We start from the raw sequence: 13005 nt of genomic DNA, 5'->3' as shown, positions 1-13005 counted from the left end.
CTTTTGCCACAATATTCCAAAGTTGTATGGCACTGCAAGACAGTTGGACAGACGAGCCTCCAAGGCATTTTATGCCTAGCGCTCTGCAAGTCCTATTTGTTCTCTCCTCAATATTTCCCGCAGGACAGGTTTCCCGATATCTAGTAGGGAAGGACAAATGCATAGAAGATTTAGTAGTGACTCGTCACTTTGTCCGCAGAGGCGACATTCCTTTGTCATCCACGCCTGTTTCCTTTTTGGGGTGATATCTTTCGTAGGGTATGATCACAGCCTCAATAGCGTCATATTTCACTTTTTTTGTGTAAAAAGTGTTCACACAAGTATGGTTGGGGTTTCAGCGTTTTGTAAGATTGTATCATGGCTCATGCGTGTTGTTTTTTTAGCAAAGGCTGTTTTGTCCAGTGACAGTGAAATCCACTTGGTTGCTTTATTCACTATATTTTTTAATCCAGAGTAGGTAGTAATTGTAAGCCAAGCCTCTTCTAGCTGTAGTGCCGAAGGCGATTCTTGTGAAACTGTATAAATGGATTTACTTAGCCTCAACTGATTTTCAATCTCCTGCCAACAATAATGGGCTACGGTGTTATCTTCTGCAACCCTCATCCTCCAGTAATATTTAGCCAAGGCTCCTCGTCTTGCTGGTCTGATTTTTTAGGCCGTATTCTAATTGTATTTGTGCCTGTGAAAGGTGTTGTGGAATTAGAAACAATTTCTTCAAGAGGCTAGATTGAGCTGTGGTTAGAACTATTGAGTCCTTTGTGTTCAACATTTCCGATGCATATGATATGGATGGCAAAAATGTTGCTGCCATAACCTTAAGCAGATGACTTGTTGAACAGCCATTGAGATTTTTCTGTAGAATTTTGAATATAAAAAGCAATGGTTTGGCTTTTGTTTTATCTTGATCCAGGTGTTACTTAAAATTGAGGTTGCGGTCTAATAGGAACCCCAGATATTTATACGAATCCACATGGGACAGTGGTTTCTCATTTAATTTCCAGATTAATTTAATACATTTTTTATGACATTTGGAGAAGCACGTGAACTTTGTTTTTTGATGATTGATTATTAATTGAGCTGAGGTGGTATATGCGCCTAGTTGGAAAATCAATCCTGCAGGCCTTTTGGTTTTTGGGATAGGAGGACAATGTAGTCCTCATATTGGAGGCTTGTTGATGGTGTTTTACCCAGTTTTGGGGCAGTCAGCTTGTATTGAGCGAACATCCAAATCCTTGGCACACGTGCATATGCATCTATTTAAGAAATAGACGAGAGCCACAGGATAACACTTCACTGCAGTCATTGAAATTGCAAACTGCTTGACACATAGCCGTGTCCTTCCCATGGCAACTACTAATGGAACGAATCCGAAATCGAATGAACATGCGCCATGGGAAAACATTGTGCTGCACTTGAATAAATTGTTTGCAGCCTGGACACAAACCTGTGTCCCTACCCGTGGCTTTCACTGATCCCAAAACGAAATGACAAGTTACAGATTTTAAAAACACTTGGTTGCATTCTTACTCACCTTGCAGTTCAGGCCTGCCGGGTTGGAATTATCCCCGGCATCTCGAATATATTGCTCCGTTTACCAGGAATACAGATTCCATTCACTGTTAATACGCCGTAAGGTATACTGCACTCTACTTTACAGCCAGGTTGGAATTATCAACGGCTTTGGGATTCACGAATCCCCGTACCATTTCGCAGAGCCCTGAAGAAGTCGTGGGAGTATTCTCCTAGACGAACAACGTGTTGGCTGGTTGCTTTTCAAAGTGATACGAATAAAAGAAACAAGAAACAACTCTTCTGCAAACTTTAATGGGACTAATTCTCTAATGGTCTTACGCTAATGTATATATACACACACACACACGTGTGACCAGGATTTGGATGTACTACTTTGTTGTAGGAGTTCTCCTACATGCATATAGGGGTCATAGGGGTCTCCCTTACCTGGTTAGCACCGAATTCACTTTAGTTTTTTCTCACTACTTATGCAAATACAGCTGAGCACCACTACTTCCTACTCACTTTAAACCCTCCCTTTCGATTGTATTGAGCGAAGATTATTCTCTAGGTCAGCTGGATAGATGTTAAATAAACAGGGGTCCAGCACGCACCCCTGTTTTAGTCCATTGCTGGTTGGAATTTTGTTTGTTATACTTCGCCCGTCTCCTTTTCTTATTTGAACCCATGTTTATGAGTAGAGGTTGATAATTGCCTCCAGGAGTTTGGTTGGGGCTCCCCAGCTTTTCATTATGGCCAGTAACTTAGCTCTCGGTACCTTATCAAATGCTGCTTTGAGGACTACAAAGTTCGCAAACAAAGTGCTTGATTTTGCGCAGGCTTGATTGGCTAAAAGAATGACAGCAGATATGTTTGTGAGGGTACCCATCCCTCCCGGAATCCTGCTTGTGTGTTTGGTATAAGGTTTGTTTGGCTGACCCAGTCCTCCATTTCTGCCAACAGAATTGATGCATACATTTTCTCATCAGCATCAATGAGTGATATCAATCTGTAATTGGATGGATTGGAGCGTGCACCTGATTTGTATATTGGGAGTAGGATGCTCCCTCGCCAGGAGACGGGAATCGTGGTGGTCTCTAAAATGTGTGTGAGGGGTGAGACAGCCAGAACAGAATAATGGATCTTGTCGGAATAATGTGTTTGGCAGACCGTTAGGCCCTGGGGCTCCGTCTGATGTTAATTTTTTTATAATTTTCAATACCTGCTCTTGTGAAATCCGGGGGTGAAGTTCAAGTAATTCTAACCTGGTTGGCTCCTGGTTTGCTGGTTCACAGTTTTCCTCCTTCCCTGTCAGTTTTCCAGGTTTAGTGATGTCTTGCTCACCTGGGAGTGGGATTGCGGTGTATGTGACTTCAATATGGGCTCTCTATGTGTCCTCCATTACATCCGAGTAGTAGTGTCTGTTCTTGCCGTTTGATAGGAGGTTGATGGTTTCTCAGAAAAATTTGGAGTCTCTTTGTTTGCTGGCGTGGAGAAGTTTCACCCAAAATTGTTCTTTAAACTTCATGCTTGGCCACCTTGATGTCCTTTTTTAGATAGTTTTATATTCTTGCTACTGACGTGAGGATCTCCAGTGAGGATTCTGAGCCCCGAGTTCGCAGTAATCTTAGATGTTTATTCAATTGTTTTTTTTTTTTACCTTAGGTTGTTAGTGTACCAAGCTGCCCCTGTTGGTCTATCCACTTTGTGACCATTGCCCTGTCTGGAAATTGTTTGTTTAATTCACAGATAAATGACTCCCAGTCCTTTATACGCAGTGGTCCGGCTTCGAATACCTCCAATATTCTGGTGCATGTCCCTATGATGTCATCTATGCTATCCTTTTTCCAGGTGAGGCGTTTTAAGTTGTAGAATTGAGTTGGTAGAGACATTGCATTGCCTTGTCTTTCTGTAGTTGTGAGCAATGTGAAAGTTTGAGGATGATGGTCGCTTTCTGCCCTTTCTTTTATTTGGAAGTTTGGTTTAAGAGGAAGAAGGTCATGGTCCATGAATGTGTAGTCGATAATTGAACCTGTTTGTGTGTCATTATTGTAAATGCTACAGGGCTATCTGACTGCCCTCGCCCGTTGAGCGCGCACATTGAAAGGTCTTCCAGACGAGCCGCACATTTCTTGCCATGTGTATCATGTTGTTGTGTGGCCTGAGTACAGACTGATGTATTTTCTTTTCTGCCCTGCACTAGGTTCACATTAAAGTCTCCAGTCAGTATTGTGTAGGTTTGTGAGTCGATGAGTTTTAATATTACTAATGTTGCAATCAATTGCTCAATTATTGGCCCCTTCTGTTTGACCACAGGGTGGATATAAATATTCAATATTAACCGACTGGTAGAGGGCGAAACATCTAGTTTAATGCCTAGCAACCAAGAGGAGTCGAGATCTATAACATAAACTTTCCATAATATGTCTGTGGAGATAAAAATAGACAGGCCGCCTTTTGCTCTCCCATACTTTGTGTCTCTCTTGGCCGGGTTCAGATATTCCTTGTAGCTATTGTTGGTGAGTTATTCGTCTGCCATGTTTCTTGAAGAAGTATGTCGTACTGTAGAATAAATTCCACAAAGTTGGCTTCTTCTAGTTTTGTGCTTAGATCATTCACATTTCAGGAGCAGATCTTGCATCCGAGGATTGGTTTTGTGTCCTTGCTTGGTTGTAATCATGCCATTCCATAGTTGGTTGTTGCAATATTCATCTGTCTGGTGCCGGAGGGCATGGCTGTTTCGGAATGGACGATGGTGATGGTGATTTTCCTTGAGGTTTGGCCATTGCCATTTGTTATGCTAAGTTCGTACAGGCCTTTAGCGCCCTTTAAGATGCCCTCTGTTTGTTGATGTAGTTGTAGCAGGCTTGGGTAACAGGGGTAATCAGCCTTTTTTAGCTCGATACCCCTTTTAGAGAATATCTCCTTCTGCCGCCAGATCTGTTCGACTAAGGAGTTATCGGACCATGTTGCTGTTGTAATTTGTTGTCCGATAAAGTTGGGATTGGGTTTGAACTCTATACTTTTCAGATCGCTTGTATTGATGTGGCTCAGGGTGGGAAGATCTTTAAATAGTTTTAGTAGTGCGCTTCTATTTAAATGTTGTGCGTTCCCCTCGAGACATAGTGTGGAATCAGGTCTATCTTGTGGAATTTGCGTAAAGAATCAAATTGTTGTTCCTTGGTTGAGCTCCTTTCAGTCACTGTGTTGACCGTAATAAGCTCCAGGTGGTTTGAAGATGGGCTTGAGTAATCTTGTGTATTATTTTGTTGAGTGCTTTCGAGATTTGTTACAGGTTTGTCCTCATTGTTTCCCAAACAATGTGTGTTTATTGTTTCAATGTTACACCTCTCTTCTCAGGTGGTTGGCTTGGTGATAGTGGCCTCTTGAGGGCAAAATGTGCTGACTTTAGTTGTTTTGCCCCATGCTGTTGATGTGTTGTTCGTTGTTTGAGTAGCCTGAGTTATTGAATTCTTTTTCTCTCGCCCGTCAGAGGGCTTGAATATGCTGTATATTTTTGTTAATGGAGATTTTTCCCTTTCATGTTGATTTTGGTTGCTTGAGGCAATGGACAATTTTGTGGGTTGAATAGTGTTTTCTTCGGTGCATGCTGCATCCGTAATAGTTTGTTTAGTGTTGTCTTTGCCTTTGTTCCTATCATACTCAGTTAGTGCAAAGTGCAATGGTTATGTTTGCCCCCTGTCCAATTGGTTTGCTTTTCTCAGGTGTTTTATCTCCCTCTTAGTTAACAAGGTTATCGCTTGTTTTTGGCTTACTTCTGCTGACTTTTGCAAACATTGGTCGATGGACGATGTGTCTAGTGCATCTTTATTGACAGGATCGCTTGGTGCTTTAAATGTGGAGAAACTTGCCTGTACTGGGGTATTATGGATCCCTTTTTCTCTTGAGCTTTGCCCCCTGTGGTTCTTGGGCACACCTGATTTTCTCTCCTTAATGCTTCTTTTTCTTGGTCGGTCTTGGATGGGGGATCCCTAACTGCCCCCAATAGTTCTGACATTAGGGTTGGAACTGCTGCTAATTTGTCGATTATTTGGGTGCAGTGGCACATTTGATATGCTGTTTCCCGGTCTCGCTGGACCTTTGCGATCATCTCATTAAAACTGTGCAACTTTTGCTCAACCCCCTGGGCGTGGATTGCTAGGATATTTAGGAGCTCAACTTGAGTGTCTAACTTGTCTGCGTGATAACTCATTGCCATTCCAATGGTATCCATGGAGTTTAGCAAGTGGAGCCATATGGAAGATGTTGGTGAGCTGATTGGCTCTTCTGACTGGGGACAGACTGGTTGTTCCAATTGGGATTGATAGTCCACAGAACCCAGGATCCTGCTTGGTTGTTAATTTTTTTGTAGAAGTGTCATGACGGGAGTTGCTTTGGTTTAAGTTTGGTTTGCGCGCAGTCGCTTAGTTTGTAATGCAGTAATTCCTGACTGGGTTGAGGTACCCTTTCAAGGTAAAGGAATGATAGGTCGAGAGTGTCTTGCTCGTGAGCACTGCCTTTGGCGACACCCGGCTGATCCAGGAGTGATAAGGCTGCCAAGAAGGTGTATGTATCTCCAAAAGGGCAGAGGATGTTTTTGTTCTTCTGGTGCATTGAATCATCCTCCGTTTTTTTCAATTAATGTTTGATGTTGCTGTGTATCTGAAGGGGGCGTGTGACTGTGAACTAAAGTCTCAATGACTTGGTAAATATGCATTTGGCAGATTTCCGGAGAGAGAGGGACTTTAGGAGTTAGTAGCTCATGAGTCATTAATTGCGAGCCTAAGGCATGAGGAGCGTCTGATCCCATGTCCTGGTGTCCTTTCCTTTTGTTATTACAACTATCATGAGGGAAGTCCTTGATGTGTTTGCTTTGGAAGTCTGTGGTGTTGTTACTCGGTTTGTCGTCTTTTGGGACCTTGGGATCCATGTAGTCCTGGTTAGTATCAGTGGAGATTTTACTGCATACTTTTAAGAAGTCTGTAATCAGCGCCCGCTTGCTGCTATTTGGGCATGAGTTATGCCTGGCCGATGCCGACGATGCAACTTTCTTGTTTCCTTCGTGGTCGGCATGTGGGGCGGACTCAGAGACATATTTGAGGCAGTTGCAGTTATTGTAGTTGAAAGTTTGTGCTCAAGCGGCTCTTCTTTTTTTAATGTCTCTGGCTCTGAGAAATTCAGTGCCTCCGACTTTGTTCCAGGTGATTTGATTGTATGATCCATACCTAAAGGACCCTCCTTTTCCTTTTTGGATTTCACATGATTTTTTAAATCTTTTTATCTACTCCCCCTGACCTCATGCCAGATTAGTTATTGCCAACCTGATGGGTTATGGACACTAAATGATGCCCTGCTAATGCCCTGATGGAGCTGAAGCCCTGGTCTAATTCTGCTGGGCATCTAGTGTAGAGGCCAGTCCGGTCTAAGCTTGCTTGGATTGAACTGGGCTAGACAGGACTGGGTGAGGGTGAGGATCGGAGTCGGAGTCTGAGGGTGATTAAATTATTTTCCTGGATAGATTTTTTTGCCCTTGCTTTTGTCCTTTTCCTTGCTCTTTCTTGCTTTTGCTTGCTCTGTGCTTGCCTTTTCTTATTTTTCTTTATTCCCTAGCTTACATTCAAGCACACTTGAATGCTCATTCGCTTTGTAGGTTGGTGCTGTATAGAAATTGTAATACTAGTGTTGTTGTGTTGCTTATGAGTTGCTTGTGTTGCTGGCTACTAAATGGCTACGAAGTGGTTGCGGTCGTTCCTGACAGCAACTATGTTGCTCCCTCACTTTTATTAATGCTTTTTTTTGGGGCGAGAGAGTGAGCTCAGGAGAAAGTGCAGGAGGGTACAGGAGCGACAAGCGACAAGCATGAGACAGGGAGGCATGGTGTTAATGGGCTGACGTCCAGGGGGCAAGCGGGGTACTCTTGGTCGTTTTCCAGCAGGCTGCACCCAACCTAGCCGGGCTGCCTCCGCAGGACCACCAAGGGTGCGCACTCACTGCGGCCGCCTACTAAAGGCGGCCATGCTAGCCGCTTACCTTTACGATGCCCAGGGGGGTCCACAGTCCTACAATACCAGTCCCTCTGCCTCGTGAGCCGACGAAAGTTGAAACCTTGGCTAAGGCTGATGTGTCCGCTTGATCCGCGCAGCTGTCGGTTACAGAAACTGCGGCAGAAATTGCAACTGCGCGCTGCGGGCCGCAGGCGGGTTGTGGGTCGAGTCCTCTCGTCCTCCCGTCTCACTTGTCTCGCTACCTCAGTGACCGGAACCGGAACTCTACCCGTAGCTTAGATAGGATGCCTTTGCTCCTGTGCCTAAAGTAACTCACCGACTGAGCATTGGCACCTGCCCATTTGTGCCAGAGGCATCTGCCGCAGCAATAGAAAACAAGCATTGGCATAGTCAATAGGTCTCGCCTTTGGACCTTATAAGTGCTTAGTTATCCAGCACAATTTCTTTGGTGCAACAACATCAACTGTTGCATGGCTAAACAAGTATAAGGTCCCAAAGGCGAGACCTATTGGCTATGTCAATGCTTGTTTTCTTCCCTCTGGTGCAGTAGGTGCCAAATTCCTGCCCATCCTGATGCCCTAAATATGAAATGAGTGACCATATAAAATGAGAAAACGGGATGCCCACAAAACATAGTGCAGTCACACCGGTGTGAACTGTAAAAATAACGAGAACTATCAACGCAAGCGGATTAGGTATACAACAGATACACACCTTAGTGCAGCCAGACTGACTTACAACCCACTCTCAAGATTGTTGTACAAGAAACAATAAAGCACGAATAACGAAGTCCGTGCCTGAACAGGAGCACGTGTGATATGCACCAAAACCAATCAGCAAAATGTACCATTTTGGAAGCACTACTTTTGGTGAGAGAAAATATTTTTTGTAAAATCTGAACTAGTTAAACTCGAGCGAGAACTTGCAGGCTGAACAAATCCCACTGACAGATGTTTTGTTAACATGTCTTTTCTGTAATCCTACCACCAAATGTAACATACTTTGCAACAGCAGCATTTTTATGTTCAAAACTAAAGACTTCCGAAAAAGATAATTATGACAGTAGCATTTGAAAACAAAACCCTTCACTCTGCTCTACTTATCTTAGTAAGCAAGAAGAGTGCATTTATTGGCGACTCACTTCAGCACATTCTGACAGCACGTACAATTTTAATGCTTTCTACCAAACACTTGAAGTAAGTTCTATAAAGACTAGTCTGCAAAAGGTTGCCACTGGTGATACTTCGTTACCAAAGACTTATTACACAAGCATTTGCAATGCAATAGGTCTCACATTTGCGAGAGTTTAAGCTATTGGCATTGTAAATGACAAGGACTTTTATTTATGTTTTAACCCCTTCCGCGCTAATGACGAGCTCAGCTCGTCATGAGGCTTACCTGCTGTGCGCTCATGACGAGCTGAGCTCGTCATGTAACGCGGTATTTACAAAACCGCCGCGCACAGCGGGAAAAGCAGCCGCAGCGATGCGGTTAATAAAAAGCATTGCCATTTACAATGCCAATAGCTTAAACTCTCACAACTGCGAGACCTATTGCATTGCAAATGCTTGTTTAATACCCTTCCTGACCCACGTATATATTAAGGTCAAAGAATGTACTGACGCACAGCCAACCGCCCATAAAAAGCCATATTAGGCACAATGAAAAAAAAGATATTACACATGCTCTCCCTTCAAAGAATATATATTCGGCATGAAAAACTCTCACCGTACCATAGGTAAGTGTGATTGATTTGCTAATAGCCTTTGTAAAGCACCCTGCCCAGTCTGTTGGCACTTGCAGTGACTTTTCTTACTCAGCCACTGTAATAACCCGAAAAACATGAGGTATGACTACTGCGGAAAGGCGCATATTATAGTTAATATTTGTATTGTCATAGAGCTTAAAAGAATCAAACAAGCATGTCAAAGCGCTTCACATGACTGTAGGAAACAGTCAAGATAGGATGGATGGTAGACAAAAACTCGGAAATAAGAACACAACATGGTGTATGGTAAGGTTGAATAAACCAAGTCGAGGCTAGGAATTCTAAATGTCAGAAAGCATGAATGTGTTTTTATAGACATCGCGTCAAGGTGCTATACAAACATTTTAGCCTGCACTAAATAACCCCCAACCGATCACAGGACTCCAGATAACAGAATGCACAGAAGTTATTTTTGCAAAGCAGCATTTAGACGTAATTTTCCTTAAAAGGCACTTAAGTTATATATTTCTTTTTTTTTTATTTCGTTTTTTTATTTTCATCAGATAGGGCAAATTCATACAGTTGGCATAAGCAAATAAATTAATACAGAAAAACAAATATATTAATACATAAGCAAGAAAATAGTGAGAAGAAAAAGAAGAAAAAAAAACCTCACAGTGACATAGCATATATAAGAAAAATGTTTTAGGGGAAATACTTCTTATTTCACATTTAGCCAGATCCAACTACCTTGGTCCATCCAGGGCCAATGGTCCCCTCAGCGCTTCTAATTTGACTAACGATCTGATACCCATGCTTTTGCCAGAGCTGCCTCTAACCCATAAGTATCTCTAATAATCGCTCACCAATCCTCTGCCACCGGTGGTGTATCAGAGACCCATACCCTGGCAATAGCCAGCCTAGCTGCAGCCATCAGAATCGTAAAGAGACGCGCTACTGCTGGATTGCCATCTTTATATCCCAACATAATTTCGAGATCCGTAAGTGGATGATCCAATCTTATTTTAGAGTAGAGTATTTGCTCGATTTCCTTCCAATACCCACTTAATTTTGGACATTCCATAAACATATGTTTTAAGTTAGCAGCATATAGCCCACATTTTGGGCATTTTATCTTATCCCCCGTCATATTTCCCTGGGCCCATTTAGCTATTCTAGCCGGAGTGTAATACAGCATACGTGTTTGCTGGAGTTGTAAGCTAACAGAATGGACCTTGAGGTACACCGCAGGTGGTGTTCTTAGGGAGCGAGGAGTAAGGAGGGAGGATGATCTTCTGTAATCTTCCCTTGAGGTAGGATGCAGTCCATTTGAGGACTGGTCCTGGGATTGCAATCTTTTGGAGTCTGTGGATCAGTGGTGGGATACAATGTTGAAAATGGCTTGGAGGTTGAGAAGGGTAAAGGCTGCAGTTTCTACGTTGTCTAGCAGCATTCTGATGTCATCCGTTGCTGCGACTAGATCTGTCTCCATGCTGTGGTTTGCTCTGAAGCCGGATTGGGTGGGGTCGAGAAGGTTGTGGTTCTCAAGATGTCTAGTAAGCTGGAGGATGATGGCTTTCTCGATGACCATGGCTGGGAAGGGTAGTAGGGAAATGAGTTGGTAGTTCTTAGGTTCTTCTGGGTTCCACAGATTCTTCAGCAACGGCTTCAGGTCAGCATGTTTCCATTTCTGTGGGAAGTGGGCTGTGGTGATTGAGGAGATGAGGAGCTTGGTGAGTTCATGGCTGATGGATTGACTTCCGAGGTTGAAAGGGTTGTGGGGGCAAGGGTCTGTTGGAGCTCTGGAATGGATGGATCTCATGCTAGACGCCGTTTCCTTCTCGGTGAGGGTATTCCACGAGGTGAGCTGTTGTGGGTGGGCTTCGGTCGGTGTAAGGAGATTGATGCTCTCATTGGCTGGAGGTTGGGGTGGGAAGTCTTGGTAGATGGTGTTGCGGAAGAAGTCTGTGTGGGTGCCGCAGAGAGCATGCAAGCGTGTGATGGTGTTTTCTGTTCCTATGGGGTTGGTGAACTCCTTGACTATGTTGAAGAGTTCCCTGCTGTTGTTGGAGCTGTCCTTGACGGGGGTGGCTAGGACAGTATTCTTGATGTTTTTCAGGAGGTGGTGGTATAAGCTGAGGGCATCTTTGAAGTGTTTTCGGTTCTCAAGGATCTTACTGGCACGCCACCTTCTTTCCTTCTGTCTCAAGTCATGTTTCTGGGTTTTCAGTTCTGTTGCAAACCAGTTAGGGTGCATTGCTCAATTCTTGGGGTTGGTGGATTTCTTCGATGAGACCTCATCAGTGCTTCCCGTGATCCATTCCGCGAAGTGGCCAGCAGCTTGTTCTGTGTCTTCGAGGGTGGTGGGTAGGTGGGAGTGGAGGGTGTTGCTCCATCACTGCTCTGATATCTTGACCAACTGTGCCATGTCTTGTGGCAGCAGAGGCGGGGGTTTGGGGGTTCCAACATGATGAAATGGATGTAGTGGTGGTCGGTCCAGGTGAACTCTTCGATGTGGGTGTATTTTACACTGTTGCTGGCTGGAAACACACTCAAGCATAATTTTTCATGTTGCAGAGGACCACAGGATACTAAAACAATTGGCACAATTCTGGTAGCATTAATGGAGTTCAACAGACTAAACACACACACTAGGAAGATTGATCAATATGTTAAATTGTACTGAAACACATAAAAGGCATGGAACACAGACTAAATATGTGCCACCATCTTCTGGCAATGCACTATGGTATATGCAGTTGACTCATATCACCAAAACCGCACTTTGATTGTGTTAGCAATCCAACTCTTCCTTGTTCGGGTGCTGCAAATTTCACAATATGAGTACCATGGTTCATGTCCACACAAAAAAAGGCCATTCCTTAATTTGGGGTGTTTGCATACTGGTTATAAGTAGCTATGGTCAAATCACTGGAGCACTATTCCTGGTCAACTAGGAGGACACCAATAGTGACCTTTGCACAACAAAACATGCCAATTGTAATAATGAAAGTGAATTTTGCCACTAGCCTGTTTAATAAGTCTCTACTTCTGCAGAAGACAAAGACAAGAAAAATGACATAGGCTACTTAGGCCCCATTTTTCTCAGTAATTTGAAGGAGGAGACGCAATTATCAGCAAGGTATGAATATTGTCCTACGTCTTGGGTTTGGTAAGAGTTAACAAAATTTGAATTTAGCCAAAGACTTGAAATAAATCCAGTCTGTAACATGACCCTCACTACTATACCAGCCTTCTGACCCCATCTTAAACAATCAACTGGACACAAGCGGACATCTAACCTCTTGGACAAGAACAGAATCCAGAGAAAATGGTAGTACTTTATACCTAGCCAACAACATGAAAAGGACTTTTCAAACTGAAGGACCTAAAGAAAGTACAAGCACATAATAACAGTAAAGAAAGTAAAGAAAGCTATTTAACAAAGTATTCCAATACTTACATTCTTGTTTGAAGGTGAAATATTCTGTGAGGTGTCTACATTCATGATTGCCTCTCAAAAGAAATAATGTATTCGGGTAAAGAATCTTCAGGACCCACAAATACAAAACACACTGTGGAAAACCAAAACATGTCCAATGAAACATAGAAAGCATTCAAACATTTTATATATAAAAGTATGCATTTCTAGCACAGTAAATAGACAATGACAGCACCTCTCCACTGCTACTAATATGTTTAAAAACCTTGAAACAACAAATAAGTTAGTTGCAAGGAACTCGGATCAATCATGTAAGGACATGGACATGTCATAGACTA

General features: G+C 43.1%; 1 protein-coding gene across 9 annotated transcripts in view; it reads right to left on the bottom strand.

The window, feature by feature from the left end:
- The window catches only part of PPP3CB (protein phosphatase 3 catalytic subunit beta), a 1016614-nt gene that overhangs the window by 477056 nt on the left and 526553 nt on the right, over positions 1 to 13005 (bottom strand). For all 9 annotated transcript variants that reach the window (XM_086922326.1, XM_086922329.1, XM_086922328.1 and 6 more), the window contains one exon: positions 12689 to 12800. In XM_086922326.1, the coding sequence (XP_086778452.1) occupies positions 12689 to 12800 (112 nt within the window). The remainder of the gene's footprint in view (positions 1 to 12688; positions 12801 to 13005) is intronic.

The sequence above is a fragment of the Lissotriton vulgaris genome, chromosome 5, assembly GCF_964263255.1.
Source record: "Lissotriton vulgaris chromosome 5, aLisVul1.2, whole genome shotgun sequence".
NCBI lineage: Eukaryota > Metazoa > Chordata > Amphibia > Caudata > Salamandridae > Lissotriton > Lissotriton vulgaris.
This window is presented reverse-complemented; position numbering and strand designations above follow the sequence as displayed.